The 17,034-nt window shown below is 46.2% G+C and overlaps 1 protein-coding gene across 1 annotated transcript in view; it reads right to left on the bottom strand.

The window, feature by feature from the left end:
• Window positions 1-2,242: 2,242 nt before the first annotated feature.
• The window catches only part of PARP1 (poly (ADP-ribose) polymerase 1), a 52,898-nt gene continuing 38,106 nt past the window's right edge, over window positions 2,243-17,034 (bottom strand). Inside the window, exons 14-23 of the mRNA XM_006897750.1 lie at window positions 13,940-14,068; window positions 11,354-11,437; window positions 9,540-9,662; window positions 8,996-9,124; window positions 7,299-7,397; window positions 6,708-6,860; window positions 4,793-4,920; window positions 3,370-3,431; window positions 2,774-2,888; window positions 2,243-2,344 (exon numbers count right to left, since the gene is read on the bottom strand). Coding sequence (XP_006897812.1) covers window positions 2,263-2,344; window positions 2,774-2,888; window positions 3,370-3,431; window positions 4,793-4,920; window positions 6,708-6,860; window positions 7,299-7,397; window positions 8,996-9,124; window positions 9,540-9,662; window positions 11,354-11,437; window positions 13,940-14,068 — 1,104 coding nt within the window. The 3' untranslated portion in view covers window positions 2,243-2,262. The remainder of the gene's footprint in view (window positions 2,345-2,773; window positions 2,889-3,369; window positions 3,432-4,792; window positions 4,921-6,707; window positions 6,861-7,298; window positions 7,398-8,995; window positions 9,125-9,539; window positions 9,663-11,353; window positions 11,438-13,939; window positions 14,069-17,034) is intronic.

The following is a 17,034-nucleotide window of genomic DNA, read 5'->3' as shown; positions in this document are numbered from 1 at the left end:
GATTGACACAGGCATCCTTTCACTTCCAAGCTGACACTTTCCTCTTCTGCACTTTGGAGAGGTCCCAATGTTGAGTCGAAGACATCTTTTTCTTGACTGCAAGTAATCAGGGTGTTGGAGACAGTGCTCACTTTGAAATGACTGAACCCCTCCCCACACCACTTTCACTTGCTATACACAACTGACAGGCCCTTAAGGCTTTCCATAATGTACCTGCTCTAACTCCCAGTTCTTAGAGTCTAAGGGGTAGCTACCTCCACTCAGGGGCTAGTGGCTGCCTTCCCCCAGAGAGGAGGCTCAGAGCTCCTGCAGAGCTCAGGACCTCTTTGGAATGGTTTCACTGTGTCCTGAGTTAGGGCTTTAGAGGATGTGTTTAAAATGAATTTCTTTAAAGTAAAATAAAGCTAACGGTGAAGACCAAAATAGTATGGCAGGTTCCCTCTTCAAGAAGGAAAATGGGCTCTGAAATAGGCATTCTTCAAGAAAACAGCATAGATTACGGCAAACTATCAAGCAATTCACTCCCACGTGAAAGTACTTTGTTTAATCAAGTAATGTGAGGTTAATTAATTGCCCTTCTTTGTGCTGATTTAAAAAAGGGTCAAATACTATAGAATATTCAAGAGGGAGGGAGCTGGAGGCCCACACTTAGCGAGAGTCTTGGTCAAAGGTAAGTTTTCATCAAGTCATGGATGCTAAAAAAAGAACTCTCTTGCTGGCCAGGTGACGTGGAGGAATGTCTAGGAGGAGCAGTGACCTTGGCTGGCAGGGCCCTCAGTGTTAGCTGTGTAAGGTCACCAACATACTACTACAGTGTCCGGCCACAGCTCAGAGTTTCAAGCGATGCCACGTCATTTAAACCACTGCAACTTCTGGGTGCAGACAGCGCACCCCAACCTCGGTCTTTAAAGCTGTTCCAGATGTTACTCTGCAGCTGCTGAGTGGCTCAGGGAGTCAGGTTCCTTCCTCTTGCCTGTAATCCCCACCTTCTGACTCACAGACCCATCTCCCTTCTGGAAAAGGCCAGAAGTCAGCTCAGGACACAGCACCCCCTACGTGTTGTGTTTTAACAAGTAGCCATTTCTTCAAAGAAAACTTCCTGCAAGGTGCTGTGTCCTGACTTGGGGGAAAACTATAAACATGTAACCATTATTTGAATACAGGGTGTATGAGGCAAGTGGTGTTAACAGTTAAGCTGCTAACTAGAAGGGAGTCCACCTAGAGCTATGTAGTAAGAAGAGCTTATTGGCAATCCACTTCTGAAAAAGCAATGAGAACCTTAAGGAGCAGTCACACTGACATACATGGGGCCCCCACAACCTGGAATCAACAGTGACTGGTGAATGAGGTCTATGTAAAATAACTTCCCAGAACAGAATACGGTGGTACTTATCATATACTTGGTGTTTGCTTTTTGGTCAAGATTTGTGCATATAATCCCTCTGTGGTCTTTGTGGACTGGGAAAAAGTAATTATTTATAGTCAGAGTACTACTAAACACACAATACACAAAATCAACAGGTATAATAATTTTAATTGAGAAATACTATTAGCCCTTGGTTTACCAGCAATTATCACTTTACTTTGGAAGACAAAATTGCTCACAGGAAGGTGAAAACTTCTAAATCTACTTTTAATTTACTATATATATATATATTTTGAGAGCTTCTATGTTTAAGTATTTCTTAAAAAGGAAGGCTCTTGTTGTTTCAAGTATGAGAGAAATCATTAAATTATTATTCTTCTTCCCCACAGTCCTCACCGAAACACACAAAAAACCCCCAAAACAAATCCAAACCAAAACCCCTAGGATCTGAAAAGGGGAAATTAATGTAAAATAAAAAAAAAGAAAGTATAATTAGTATGAAATTAGTTTTTTATTTTTACTTCAAAATAAGCATTAACATTTCTTCCCAAATAAAAACTAATCACTAAAAAAGAGTGGCCAAATTTTCCTTTTCCAGGGAAATCAACAGGGCGGCATGTTCTAGCTCAGCTGTCCACAGGACTAGTCTGCGCAGAAACACTCGCTCCTCAACTTCTCTCTACTGTCAGTCACACAGCGCCTGAGAGTGAAAAGCACCATCTTCCTCTCACAGAAACAAACAACACACAAAGGACTGAAAAAGTTGGGGGAACCTTGTAACAAGTAGCCACTTCTTCATAGAAAATTAGCTGAAGTGTCTGGTTGGGGAGCTGATGAACACGTGTGAAGCAAATCTGTACTTGTCAGTGGGGCTCAACTCAGCCACAGCTCACCATTCACCAGAGAGATGCCTTGAAGTTGAATTTCAATTTTAGCAGATACTTCAGATGTACCTGAGCAATATCATAGACAATGTACCTGGAGGGGAGGCAAGTCAAGGAGCAAACAGTTTGACAATGGAGCCCATGCACACTGCCCCCTGGACAGGACGAACCTGAGGGTGAGCAGAGCTCTCCAACCGGCTGCAGCTTGGTGCTAACCAGGTGTCACGCCCAGGGTTTCTGTGTGGGGCAATGCCGGTCCCTCAGCCCAACCTCTCTCGGGTGCTGGCCTTGCCAGGCAATAAAAGAAGACAGATAAACCAGGGAAAGCTCAGATGTGAGCTGATCTAATCCTGGAGGGTCAGCTCTCTCACCTAGGCAGGGAGAAACCATTTAAGGAGGTGTTCACCATGATATGTGTTACCTGACGGCTCTGAATCTTAGCCTTTCCCAGGAATGTGACAGAAGTGATTCTACAGCTCTGGAACATTGCTTTGGGCACATTCACATACAGGAAAAAGGATACTCATTATATAGCAGACAGGTGTCATTCACACCAGATGGAACCCCAGTTCCAAGAGGAACCTCCACACCATCCAGGTTAATAGTAGCCGCAGGATCAGGGGTCGTTTTACCCAAACCTACAAACCAGAAGATGGAGAGAGAAGAGCGGTGAGAAAAGAGGTGGAACACAGCTCATTCTACCTGTATGCTGTTATAATGTCACAAAAATCCCATGTTTCACCCTCTTCTAGACAGAACACTGAGGCTGCCTGAGCACCATCCCTAATGGAGTTTAAGGAGGAAACAGTACCAGTCCCCCAGAAGTCTGAACACAATCCTGAGGCAGCCACTGGCCCTGATCCGTGGACTGGGCTAGGACTCCAAAACTTTCCAGGTGTTGGGAGAAGCTGGGGTAAAGTCCAAAGCCAGTACATCTGGTGTTGATGTACAAATATTCCTTTAGGAAGCCTGCTTTACTAGGTGGAGCCAAAGTAAAATGCCTGCTTCATGATCCCTAAGTCACTCCCCCTTGAAGTAACCTTGGGTAGGGGGTGAGATGAGCTCCCACTCTGGCGGCCCAGTGCCTGGAGGTGTCGCACTGCCGAAGAACCACATTACCTTTGACACTGTGCTTGCCTTTGGGTAACTTGCTGATATGTGAAGCATGCTTCAGCTCATACCTGTTAGAGAGGAGATGGTGATCAAAGTCATGTGAGAACATGGGATCCACGTCCCAGTTCACTGCCCTGTGTTCCCACTAAATTCCAGAGACAGAAGCACAGCCTTTTTGAAATAGTCTGTGACTAGCGAGCACTGTAGTGGGTCTTTTTTTATTGGTATTTTAAAATAAATGATATTTTAAGTTTACAGAAAACTTGGATTTCCAATTCATTCATTCATTGTTGCATATTTTTCTCCCTACCCACCATCCCAGTTAGTTTTTCTCTTTAAAAAGAATCTTTCACTGCTGCACAACTTCCTCCTTCCGCCTGCCCCGAGTCCAACTTTATTATGCAGCTTTTATTCTAGGCATTTGTCATGAAAATAATACCTAATCATATATTTCTTTTAGGCAGTTCTTTCCCTCATTTGTTTCAATGCAGTATACATTATTTATCCTCTCTTATTTTTTCCTCAACCCCAATGTTTTATAACAGTGGCATTATGCAGTATTTGTCCTTTTGTGACTGACATATTTCCATCAGCATAATGTCCTCCAGGGTCACGCATTTTGTATTTTTTAAGTTTCTGGTTTTTTCAGTGCTGTGCAGTATTCCACTGTGTGAATATACCACAGCTTCTCTATCCATTCGTTTGCTGATGGACACTTGGGTTATTTCCATCTCTCTGCTATTGTGAACAAAGCTGCAATAAACATGGATGTGCATATTATCTGCTTGGGTGGCAGTTTTGGTTTCTTTTAATGTATATTTCCAGTAGTGGAATTGCTGGGTGAAGTATTTCTATTTCCAACTTTTTGAGAAAGTGTTATACTGCCTTCCACGGTGGTGGTGCAACATTTTGCACTCCCACCAACACAACCTCACCAGCATTTGTTGTTTGCTGCTCTGTTAAATTTTGCTATTCTGACTGGGGTGAGAGGCTATGTCATAGTTGTCTTGATTTGCGTCTCTCTTAGAGCTAGGGATTTTGAACATTCCTTCATGTGCTTGTTGGCTATCTGAATGTCTTCTTTGGTGAAGTGTCCGTTCATATCCTGTGCCTATTTTACGACTGGGTTGTTTATCTTGTTGAGACGTAGCAGGTCCTTCTTAATGACGAGTGCTGGGAGACAGTTTTTTAGGTACCCTTTTATCCTTAAGAAATCTTAGACCTCTGGTCTATCACATGACTTTGCTCTTTGTTATCGCTGATTAACGTGAACAGGTTTAGCTATGGATAAGCAGAGCCCTAACCAGCCAGTTGTTACTACGGTGGAGAATCTGTACAGTCATCTCTCAGGACAAGAGGGATTCTCTCCACTGTCCACTCCAGGCCATTGCCATCAACCACCACCAGCCTCAGGGTTGGGCTTACTCACATGTTTCCAAGAGCAACTTCTCCCAACAGGATCAATCCGACTGGGTCTCCCTGGGACGTGTGGCAGTAGTTGGCACTCTTAGAGACCATGTCAGCGAAATAGATTCCTTTACCAAACATGTAGCCAGTCTGTAGGGCGGGAAGAGAGACAAGTGAAAGCTTCCTACTGAGAAGTTAGTAGCAACAGACAGTGTATGTCAATTAGGACCCAAAAAGCAATGGAATGCTTGAATAAAGGGAGAATCTTAGATCAAAGTGAGCAGAATGGATTGCTATGAACCATTATGCATCAGTCACAGGGCCCGCCAGGGCAGGGATGACAAAATGAAGGGAAGCAGTGTTACATTCACTGTCAAAAAGAACATGCCAGAGATCTAGCCTGAGGTGCAATGCTGTCAGTGACAGGGCAATAGCACTTACAAAAAGGCCAGATAGTGGTGTTCAAATTTATACAGTAACCATGAATCTCAAAGATTAAGGCAGTCAAGATTTTCACCAACTCCTGCAGCCTGAAAGGGGTCAAACGCCATAAAAGCTGACTGACAACTGATGGGAGCTGGAACAGGGAAATCATATGGAAAGATTAATAGTTGGGAAATATGGCCTTGGTGATTGAGAAACAATGCCAGAGATACATGGCAGAATTGTGTTAAGACCAATGATCTATTAACCAAAATACACAGATGACATCATCTTTCTTGCCGAAAGAAAAGGACGCTTACTGATGTAGACCAGGGACTACAGCCTTCAGGAAGGACTATCCCTCTACACAGAAATCCCCTGCCACCAGGCCATTTACCATGGCAAATGGAGAAAACACTGATGCTGTCATGGACTGCATTTTATCTAGATCCACAAGGCCCACGGCAGCAGCAAAAAAATTCAATGGTTTACTGTAACCCCCAAATCTGCTGCAAAAGACCACTTTTTATTTAAAGTGTCATTTAGCAAAGATGTCGCTTTGAGGACTGCAGAGCAACTAATCCAAGCCACAGTATTATCAGCTGCTTCATATATATGTAAAAGATGAACCAGCAGTAAGAAAGATGGAAAAAATCCCTGATATCCACAAAATATTCAATGTATGGTGGGTAAAAAATCGGGCTGGCAACCCAAGGGTGGTTCAAACCCATCAGTTAAATCGGAGGGAAGATGGGTAATCTCAGAAAAGCAGGTGGAGGGTAAGCAATGAGCCAGTTTTGACGACAGCAATGAGCTGAGTTTTTAACAGGAGAAAAAATCAATTTGTCTGAAAACAGCACAATCGTAGCTCCTTAGAAGTGAGGGTGAAGATCATTTCACACATTATGGAGATATATCAGAAAGGGCCAGTCCTTGAAGGACATCATGCTTGGTCAAGTGTCAGCGCGGAGGGGAAAGGGAAAAACCTTTTTTCCTACCAGCTGCTAGGAGGGGCCAGTCAGAGCATCTGCTCTGCTGTATACAGGGTCCTGGTGAGCCACAGCCCACTCAATGGCACTTGGTAACAATTTAGTTGGGCACAGAGCTAAGGGCTGCCAAGCTTCCTTCTAGCCGTCACAGTCTTGAATGAGTAGGCATCAGGGTTTAAGCTCAGGATCCAGTATGCCGATTCTAACTTCACACACTAGCAGTCCTGAACAAGTTATTTAACTTCTCCAGACCCGACTTTGTTACGTCTACCCTCCTTTTTAGTGCATTTTCTTGATGATGACATTGAGGCTTACAAAGGCAACATCAGTGCCAGGTCTGGGCTCAGAGCCTGTGTTGGGCTAAGTCATTCCCACCTGTCACCACCCCCAATAGCATCTCACATCAGGACCTCCAGAGGTCAACCCAGGTAAATGTGCAGCTGTCAGGAAGGGGCTAAGCTCAGGGCCTCAGGCTGCTTGGGACCAGTCACCCCTCAGAGCCACAGCCCCAAGGCAGGTACATACCACAGGTGCTTCTGGGGGGGCGATCCGCAGCCCCTGGGACAGGATGCCGGCAAAGTTGGTGGTCCTGGAGCCATGCCACAGCAGCCTACGGTTGTGGAGCTGCTGGAAAGGCTTGTAGCGCTGGGTCTCCCCTTCACGCTCAATCTTAAAGATCTGGAATGAGGGACAGGAATTGGTTAACGGCGAGATCTGACAGAATGCAGGAAACAGACTATATGATCTCTGAGATAAATAATGCACTGTTTGCTACAGTAGGTGGGACCGTTTCCAGTCACACTGGAATGAAGTGATACCATTTCTCAAAGTCCTTTCAGAAGAGACAAGCTATTGGAAATATCCCAGAGAACAGAATCATGCTTGAGCAATTTGGTTTTTAAGCTCTGAGAAACAGATTTGCTGATTCTCAAACTGCTTAGTTTTGGGAATAAAAATCTTCAAGGCAGAATACAAAGTCAGTCAGAACTGATTTCTCTGCCTACCAGCCCAGTGAGTCACTTCCTCTGGGTATTTATAGCGGAGGAAGCATTTCCCTCCGCGCCCCCACCCTCAGGCAGAGGTGAGCTTGAACAGGTGGGAGGTAGGGCTTCTCACATCAATGACTTCCAGGTCATATGCGTTGTGAGTTGTCGCGTGAGTGTTCTTAACATATTTGCGGATGATCTTGGCTTCTTCAGAATCTTTGTCCACCACCTAGGAAAGAGGGGCCTTAAGGAACAGTGCAGAGGTGGCTCAAAGAGGGTCACCAGAGGACCAGGTAGAGCGAGCCAACTCCTCAGCAGAAGCCAAGAACAACAGTTGGTCAGACTGGAACACACATCGTCTCACTTCATCTGTGGGAGCCACTCGAGGACCTCCAAGTTCCTTCCTGTCTTAAAAATCTATGCTCTGGGACACAAGAAAAGCTAGACACAGGAAGGTTACAGAACAAGGAAGAGATTCAAATCCAGTACACTGTGTGGACTAACAGTACACTCAGCTGTTAACCAAAAGGGAACCTAAGCCCTCCTTCAAAGAAAGGAAACAGAGATACTAAAAAACCAGCCACTTAAAACCCTAAGGAGCACATAGGTTTGCCAACAGTTAGAATTGGCTTCATAGCAACTGGCAGTGGCTTTGATGTTTCAAAGTCCCCTTGACTTCCTGCCAAGCGGACAGTATAGAGCAAACAGCAACATTTGGTGTCTCACCCCGCGTGGCCCAGACATGGCTTACACACCACGCCAGGCACAAGACTTAGGTGTGTCCAACCCTCAGCACACGTTGCAGGAGAAGGCTGGGGCTGAGAAAGGGAGGTACACCCGAGCTGTGGGAGATGTCTGCCCGAGCACCTACCAAGTTCAAGGACTACCCCTCTAGAGGACCACCCTGCAACCAAAGGTATCTCAAGTAATCTTAAAACCCACAAACAGCAAACAGGTTAGCTTAACTAGCACAGAACCACCACCCTGAGTGGAACGATCTATATGGGCTCAAACACATTTTTATCACTGCTGTTAACTCGCACCGGTGGGACCTGTGCCAGAGGCATTAGCTTTGGTTTCACAGTATAATTCCCTAGGGACTAGACTGCCAGTGCACCCTATTTAAGGAACATTAAACAGGAACCTTGAGTTTCTGAAAAGGACTCAGATTAGGAGGGTCAAAATGGCACAACCAAGATTAGCCACATCCCTGAACTAGTTGGTGTGTGTGCTGCTGTGGAAATACATCTCCAAATTCATGCCTTGCCATAGACTAGCTCAAGCTAAGTCCTCAGAGGCTGTGGCACGTGGTTCAAATCCACCAGGTGAGTCACAGGAGGATGATGGCAATCTTACAGCCTCAGAAACCCCCTGGAGCATCAGCTACGAATTGGTAGTGCCTAAAAATAGTTTAAGGGGTCCAGGAAGGGGCCGGGGTGGCGAACAATAAACAACTTTGCTGTATAACTGGAAAGCTGGAGCTTGAGGTCCATCCAGAGGTCTCCTGATCTACTGCCAAAAAACATCAGTCACTGAAAATCCCATAGCGCACAATTTTCCTCAGCAGCACACAGGGTTGCCTCGAGTCAGCCAACTTGATGACAAATTATCTGGAAGGGGACACAGTGAGCTCCAAGGTCCCCACGCCATACGGCTCTGCCCTGATGTTGTAAGAGCAGGAACAGCAGCCTCGTCTGATAAGGCAGGTCTTGGGACCACGGCATGTGTGGTGGTCGGCTCTCCCAGCGATGCGGACACTCCCGAGGCCGGGAACCACCACTCCTGTAATGACCAGTTGAGATGCCTCAGGAAGGGCTGCTCCATTACCTTAATCTCAGTCTTGAGCTTCTCATAGTTGACATCAATGGGGTCCTTGCTGCTGTCCTCAGACCCACCCCTGAGCAGGCTGTAGGCCACCTCAATGTCCAGCAAGTTGTCCAGCATTTCCACCTTGGCCTGCAAGAGCAAGGACAGACCATGGGTGAAGTTCCGAGGACAGTGAGGTGTGCCTAGGTCTGAGCCAGGAAACGGAAATGCAGGTTAAGTGTCCAACAAAACCTGAATCTCATAAAGATGCTGTAGGGTCAGCCTGTCACCTTGAATGCTGACACGGACTTTCTGGGATGCCATCGAGCCTCCACCTGTCATCTCATCCCAGGAGGCTAGATGACCAAGATAAAAATGGGGTGCCCTCTTGGCACTCTGAGGGCAACTGGTGGCCTGCACTTATGAAGGAGCTAACACGAGTGGCCTAAGCCCCAGAAGGAAGCAGTTCCATCTCCCAGTGTGGTAGAACCCAGGGATCCCACCACGTGACAGGGAAGAGCGAGGCTGAGCCATCGCTTGCTGACCCCAGCACCGGGTGGCACACCTGCACACTGTCAGCGTTGTTCAGGAGCGGAGGCTTCTTCATGCCGAAGTCATGTGGGATCAAGGTGTAGAAGCGATTCGAGAGATCCAGGATCCGGGAGTCGCTACTGCCCTGGGACACAGCCTGGGGCGGGGAGGGGGAGAGGAAAAGACACAGGTCACGGCAGAGGCTCCAACAGTGTATGTGTGTGCTGGGCAGCCCACAACACAGGACCAAAGCATCCGAGAAGAGGAAGATGTCATGCCTGCCTCCAGCAGGGCAGAGAAACACAAAAAAGCTTCCCGAAACGTCATCTATACAGAGAACTGAGCAATTTCTCTCTCACACACAAGAAACCACAATGCTGAGGGAGGTCAGGTGGCCTAGTGGCAAGAAGCTACTCTGCATTCCTGAAGTCAGGCAGTTTGAAGCCACTGGCTACTGAGAATAATAACAATCCTTCCTTGTGCGATTTACTGCCTCTGAAAACCCACTGGAGGGTCAGCTATGGGTTAGTTTTGACTTGATGGCACCCCACAACTATGGGAGTCTCGTGACTAAGTTCTGTACAATTGTTTTAAACTTTCTATGTGTAAAAACATTATGATAGTGAAGAGATTGAGATTTAACAGCTTCTGCTTCAGGGTACTTGGCTCCACAATTGACATTCTTGTTACCAGCAGCCAGGAAATCAAAAGACAAATTGCACTGGGAATTTGGCACACAACATATGTTAACAAAATTCTGCCAGGTCATACCCTGTTCACCTCCGAGGCAGAGAAGCTGGGCGTCATTGGCCCCTGGAGGTCCAGCGGCCGGCACAAGCCCAGTGAAAGCTCTACATGCTGAAGGTGCTCCAGAACCCATGCAGGACTGGATCGGTGGAACACATTCTAGGGCCTTAGGATGCTAAGGGGCCAGGCACCTAGTATCTTGCAGGTCACAGATGCCATTATGGTGTTTACACCCTGCTGCCTTGCAATGATCTTAGTGCAGGGTGCTCTGTGAATTTTTTCTGACCAGGAACGAGTGTGGGCTAATGAAATGCTTCTAGTCACCAGCTAGCAAGGAGAGGTCACTTACAAGATCCGGCTGTCTTGCACTCTGCCTGCTGTGTGAGGCATACCGCACCAGCCATACCGCCTACTCTCTGGCCCTCTATTCACCTGCTGTCAGAAGCCCAAGACTGCTCCTAACCCCCAAAGAGAAGCCAGATCCTGCAACACCCACAGGATAGGTCAGGACAACCAGGCATGAAGACCTTGAGGACAAGGCATGTTTGGGAAAGTCAGTAAATACTGACTGACCTATGGATGAAAAGTATGCAAACATTTAACTTATTCAATGATTTCCAAATAAATGAAGCAAAAGCTCAGCCTGACCCTTAAAAACAACAAATGAACATCTTCCTGGAGGTTGCTAATATCGTTGGGTGCTCACTGACTTAAGTGATCACCATGGAGTTTCCAAGACCTTTATGTAAGCCAGGTCTTTCTCTCGCAGAAATGCTGGGCACATCTAAACTGTCAACAGTTCGTGTACTGTCCACTGTTATCACTAGGACTCTATAAATGGAAAGGGGTAGAAGAACCAAGTTCGTAACAGGTTTTTAGAAACCATGGCTACTCCTTACTTTTCCAATGGCTTCTAAGTGGCAGGCACTTAATATATTCACTGGGTTGAAAACTATCACCTTTATGAAGCTTGTGTGATTTAGGACTTATTTCTCATTAATCCCCAAACGAGGAGATGTATGCTTGGGGTGCTGATGCGGGAAAGCGGGCAGACAGCTGCTAAGAGTCCTCTGTAAGCAGGAGACACAGCTCTGAGTTTACCTGCTGGACCTCACCGAGGATGGAATATGCAGCCTGGATCTGCCTCTTGCTCAGCTTCCCCAAGGGCATCTTCTGAAGGTCGATCTGGAGAAGGAGAAGGCATTTTCTCTTTAAGCTGACATAGCTGGGCATGGGGCAGTGTGATGAGGGGAAAGCAGGAACAGGCAGTGTGCCCAGGTCCATGACAGGGCGTGCGTGGGTAGAGCAAGGCATATGAGTGAGGATGGCAGGGTAGGCATGAGGAGGTCCCTTGCCTGCTTCAGCTGCACTACAGCCTGGATAAGTCAATTGTTTGTGCAACCACCTAGCAGTTTTAGGAAACAGTCCAATTCCCATTGATGCCAAAATAAAGGTCTCCCCATCTTGGGCAGCCTTTAGAGAGCCTTCTCTGAGGCCCCACAATCAAGGTAATATGTCCTTTTTTCTGGGGTTCCAAACCTGAAAATAAGAACCAGAAAGCTGTGAAGGACACACCTGAGAATATGAATTTATATCCAAATAACTGAGCTGCTTTCAAACTATCAAGAGATGAAGTATTTGTTTTGACAATAATACTATTATACCTCAAATGCTTCAGGGAACTACTGTCAAGAATAGTGGTAGCTGTTCCTCAGTTTCCCCTATGCAAAATCTTCCGCCCCAGGTTGTCCTGACTTCGGCTCATTTGTGATGGACCATGTCTACAATGTCGGTTCAGGCTCTCAGGCCATTTCTGTTCTCACACATCTGCCTGTAGGTGGGCCCACACTTTGCATCACTTTACCTCTGTCCCACTAAACCCCCAGCCTTTTGAGTCCCTGGGAGCCGTGATTGCTTCTTACAGCCACCACTGCAGTTCAGCACTATCTATAGGCTTCCAGAAATGGATCTCCTACATGGACTAGGTTAAATCAAAGGAGTGAAAAATGCACACAAGGCACCAAAGGCCAGGCATTGCTTCCAGGAAGACCCAGGCTGAAGTGCATGTGCTTCTCAACTCTGCCACAGACACGCCCCACCTGAAGGGCAAATGTGTTTTCTGAAGAGTTTAATACTAATGCCCAGTCTGAGGGAGAAGGTGAAGCTATTTCGGGCCAAGAACAAGGCACAATAAAAAAGAAGACTTCAGGATCAACTATTAATTGGCTCCCAGGAAGACAGCTGTCAACACAGAGATCACTAACCCTGGCTGGCTGCAGCACCACCCGTGTAAGGGATGGTGACAAGGACAGAGCTCAGTCAAAAGCATCTGCCCTTGGCCCACCTCTTCTGGGGAATAAAGCACCTAGCTTACCCCAACCCCTCTCTACACTAGGGACCTGAAGGAAAATACAAAGAAAATAATTTTACAGCAAGAAACAGTTCTGAGTGTCACTGAAGACTTCCATAAACTATAGATAAAACAGAGTACTGAAGGGACAGGCTGTTCGGTCAGTCTGGGTGTCCAGAAACAGGCAGTGTATCTAAGGGATACTATTCATTTTCAAACCTGTGCAATGATGCACAGGCTGTAACAACACTGAAGACTGACATCAAGCTAAGCACCTTAGAGGACTCCAGCTCTGGTGTCTGTGAAGGCTTGGGAGGAAAGGGCAGAACTAGGTTGTTACCCCTAACTCTCTGGCTGGAGGCATATAGGACCACTTGCTTCCAAGGCAAATTCAATCACAACTCCACCCCACGATTTACTTTCCAGAACAGTCCAGCAGCCAGGTGGGCTTATGGGAAGCCCTCTGCACATAAGTAGTGGTCATTTCCCCCTCTGAGGTCCAGTCAAGGAGGAGGCAGCTGCCAACAGCAAGACGCTGGCGGCCAGCACTCAGAGCCCTGACAATAGAAGCAGAAAGAATGGGCCCTGCTAGCCACATCATCTGGGGAAGTGCAGAAATGAGAGATGAATGGAAAACTCACAGCCCTGGGTGTGAACATGACTAATCTACCAAGCTTCCCCCTGACCCCTGTTTGATATGAAGAATTCATGTGATGAAGCGAATGGCAGGAGGCCACGGCCTGAACCGCATGTTAAATTCCACCTACTGGGAGCAGGCTGGCCATGAACAAACCATGTCCAGGTATCCTGGTCATGGTGACAAGAAAGAGAATGTGACCAAATAGGGACAAGGGGCCTTGGGAGCCAGGGCAGCTTCAGCAACACCCCACCGACAGCAAATCAAGTGACCCTGCAGAAAAGCAAGAATGGCAGGTCTGCCTGAGTTCCCCAAAAGGCATGCTGCACTCACTCATGTCAAAAGGGTCTCTGAAGACAGTTGTATCCAACATAAGGTGAGGACTGGGCTGGGAGGGTGTTGAGTGGTGTGAACAGAAGAGGCGCGGAGAGAGGCCACAAGAGAGGCCTACTGATCAAACAAGACCTGGGGCCACCACGAGCTGAGGGACAAGAAAGGCTTATCCCCCAGGAAAGGTCAACCATGAAACTTGGGGACAGGGCCCCATCAACACAGTAATTTGGATTTCCAGCATCCAGAACTGTCAGGTGAGGAGTTTCGGATTTCAGTGTGTGGCTTTCTATTATGATAGCCTGAGGACTTAATCCCCAAAACAACCAGGGCTACCCGCCGGCCCAGGGAGAGAGCCGAGCATGGTCACCTCGTACTCCACCATGGCTTTCTTCATGCTCTCCACATCGAAGATCATCCTGATGAGCTCCTGCACTGGCTTGGGGAGCTTAGACTTGGTGCCAGGGTTCACGGTCAATTTCTTCACGGCCTCTTCATCCTTCAGGGACACAAGAGGAAATCAGTAAGAGACTCAGTATTACCAACTCTATCATGGTGGTGGCTGGGCCTGGGCTGCAGAGACCAGGTGCAAGATGGAGTGCCAGTAGCATGAAAGGCTGTGTTGTATGCTCACCAAAAGGGGGCTAGGGATGGGCCACGATGCCGCCCTCATGAGACACTCTCCATGTGCCCCTCATCTTGTCCTTCTGCTCACTCCACCTTCCTTCCGAGGCATTAGCACTACACACCCCTCATGCCCACCTGGCCTACTTGGTGCCTACCAAGTGCCACCTCTGAGCTTGGAACTGGGCTGTGCCCGGTGTAACCAGGTCGCAGCTGAGCCCCTCACATAATATTTTACCCTGTGGTTATAATTTTAGAAGAGGACAAACGGAATATGTTTAAAATCCTTGATTAAGGTTTGATTAAACCACGACTCTGTTTAGGCAATCCACCTCTGACAGAAACAATCAAACTGACAACTCACAGCAACTCTGGAACAAGAGATTCCAATGCTGCCTTCCCCTGCGCCATCCTCAAGCCCACTGCTGCCACCTCCCTGAGGGTTCTTCCTTTCTTTCACTAACCATCTACTTTCCCCAAAGAACACAGTTTAACTGCCCTTGCCTCTAAGGACCCGCTTGTACACAAACGTGGCTGATTCTTGTTAACTGGCAGTAGTGGTTAAGTTTAAAAAAAAATTGAAAAATTGCAAACACTAAATTAGCTAATACTAATGCAAAGCAATGCTCCAAGGGAAATGCAGGGCTAAGTTCCCATGAGCCTCTTGTCGCAACACTTTCATCAACTGAATCAAAGGAACCTTGTTCCACGTGCTTCTGTTGAGATCTTGTTTAAAGCTACATTGTAGACCACTCCCATTTGGAGAGTCAGTTTTTGAGGGGAAACTGTCCTCCCAGATCTGTAATGAAGTGCTTATGGATATTGCAAAAAACCCCCCCAAAAACCTAAAAAACCCCCTCCTTTGTTGATTAATCGGCCTTAAATTAAAAGCCAACAGTGCTCTATGCCTGATCAAGCTTATCTAACACCCAAACTTTTCTCGTAAGGTTTAGAAACACTTGACGGTACTTAATACTCCATTGTGGGCCATTTTAAAGAGCAGTAGAAAGCACAAAACACATGAAAAACGGCATGAAACAGACCACTAAAAGGGTACTTGTTTACAGCACGGGAACAGAGACAAGCAGCTGAGTTTATCTCTACCTGGCCTGAGTGGGCAAACAAGAACATCAGGGGATTCAAATTTCTTGCTTTTCTCAGTATTGACTATAGAGTAACAAATACATTTGGGAGAATAAACTTATAAAATATAAAAATAACGAGGGTTGATGTATTGCTGATAAACCTCATTATAGCAAATATCAAATAATGGCTGATCCACAAAATGAAATTCTATGACCTTTTTTCTATTTTAAAAATTATTAATGTACCTTTTTTTACAGCATATTCTTTTAATTTAATTTTCCCCCCATTCATTCACATTTCCTCTTAGTCCACCCCTCCACCCCAGTTTGTTTTTCTCTTTGGAAGAAAAATTTCTTTCCCCGAGTCCAGTTTAAAAGAATTATGACGTAGACGGGCATATTTTAGCACAGTGATCAATAATCACACATGGCTGAGGTAAGTCTGAATGGAGATGTGCTAGGCCAAATATGCATTACTTTCAAGACTTAGTGTAACACAATGTAGAAATCTCTCTGTGATTTTGTTGGCACTAATTACATGTTTAGTGATTATCTTCTGGATTAAATAAACACTAACCTTTACCCATTTCTCTTTTGCACTCATCGGAGACTAACACATATGGGAAAGCATGTCCATCTCTCTGTGAGGCTACTGCTGGATATGAACCATAGGCCTTCATGCTGCCAATGCAACTCTCTACTCACTAGGCCACACTGTATAGAGTGGTTGCTAAAACCCTAACATTTTATTTTTATTCAACAGCGCTGCTCAGTAAGACATGAGAAAACGCTCCTGGTACACTGGGGAACAAAGTTGGCTCTAATTCTATGGTGGGAAAATAGGAAAAAAAGGAAAGAAGACTTTTAAAAAAAGGGGAGGGGGGAACCATGAATTTAACTATATAGTATTTCTGAAATTGGGTGAGGGGCTGAGCGGCATTTAATTTGGCAGAGCACTGGGCAGTCTAACATAGACTGAGTCTGTGCAACTAAGTCAAATGTGCCAAGTCTCCACTTGAGCGTCTTGCTGCTGCTGGTAGGTGGTGTCATCCAGCGAGCTTTTAGAAGCTGTCAACAGTACAGGAGACTGTCGCTCTTCTCCTACAGAGCTGCTGGGGGGATCTGAACCATGTGACTTAGGACTGGCAGTACAACTTTTTTTTAAAAATAATTTTAATGAGCATTTACAGAGATTTTGGATTTCCATTCATTCATTGCTGCACTTCTCTCCCCGTCCCCCAGTTCGCTCCTCTCAAAAGTAAAAGAAACACTCCTTCCCTGCTACACAATCCCCCCGCACCCCTCCCAAGTACATTCCACTATGCAACCTTAATTGTGGACTCCTGTGTAGTACAACTTTTAAAAAATTTTATTATTTATTATGTGGGTACCGTCAAATCAGATCTGACTGGTACAGGAGGAGATTGTCCCTCCTTTTCCAGCAGAGCATCTGGTAGCTTTGAACCATGTATCTCTGGGACTGCAGTGCAGCTTCTTGCTACTAAGGCCACCAGAGCTCCCTTGGCAGTACAACTTTTTACAAATATCAAACGAGCTGATTTTTATTTTATTTTGAATGGTGAGAGTGCACCATAAAAAGCCCCCCCAAAACCCCACATCCAAAAACTTCTCCAACAGGGTAAAAAAGGTAAGTGATAGACTAGGAAAAAGTATTTGGTAATGACATGTCTGAGAAGGGACTTACATCTAGAATTTATAGAATACTTGACCACTACAACAAGACAAAGGTCAACAA

The sequence above is a fragment of the Elephantulus edwardii genome, unplaced genomic scaffold, assembly GCF_000299155.1.
Source record: "Elephantulus edwardii isolate Elephantulus edwardi_28Jun2011 unplaced genomic scaffold, EleEdw1.0 scaffold00214, whole genome shotgun sequence".
In the NCBI taxonomy this organism is placed as follows: Eukaryota; Metazoa; Chordata; class Mammalia; order Macroscelidea; family Macroscelididae; genus Elephantulus; species Elephantulus edwardii.
This window is presented reverse-complemented; position numbering and strand designations above follow the sequence as displayed.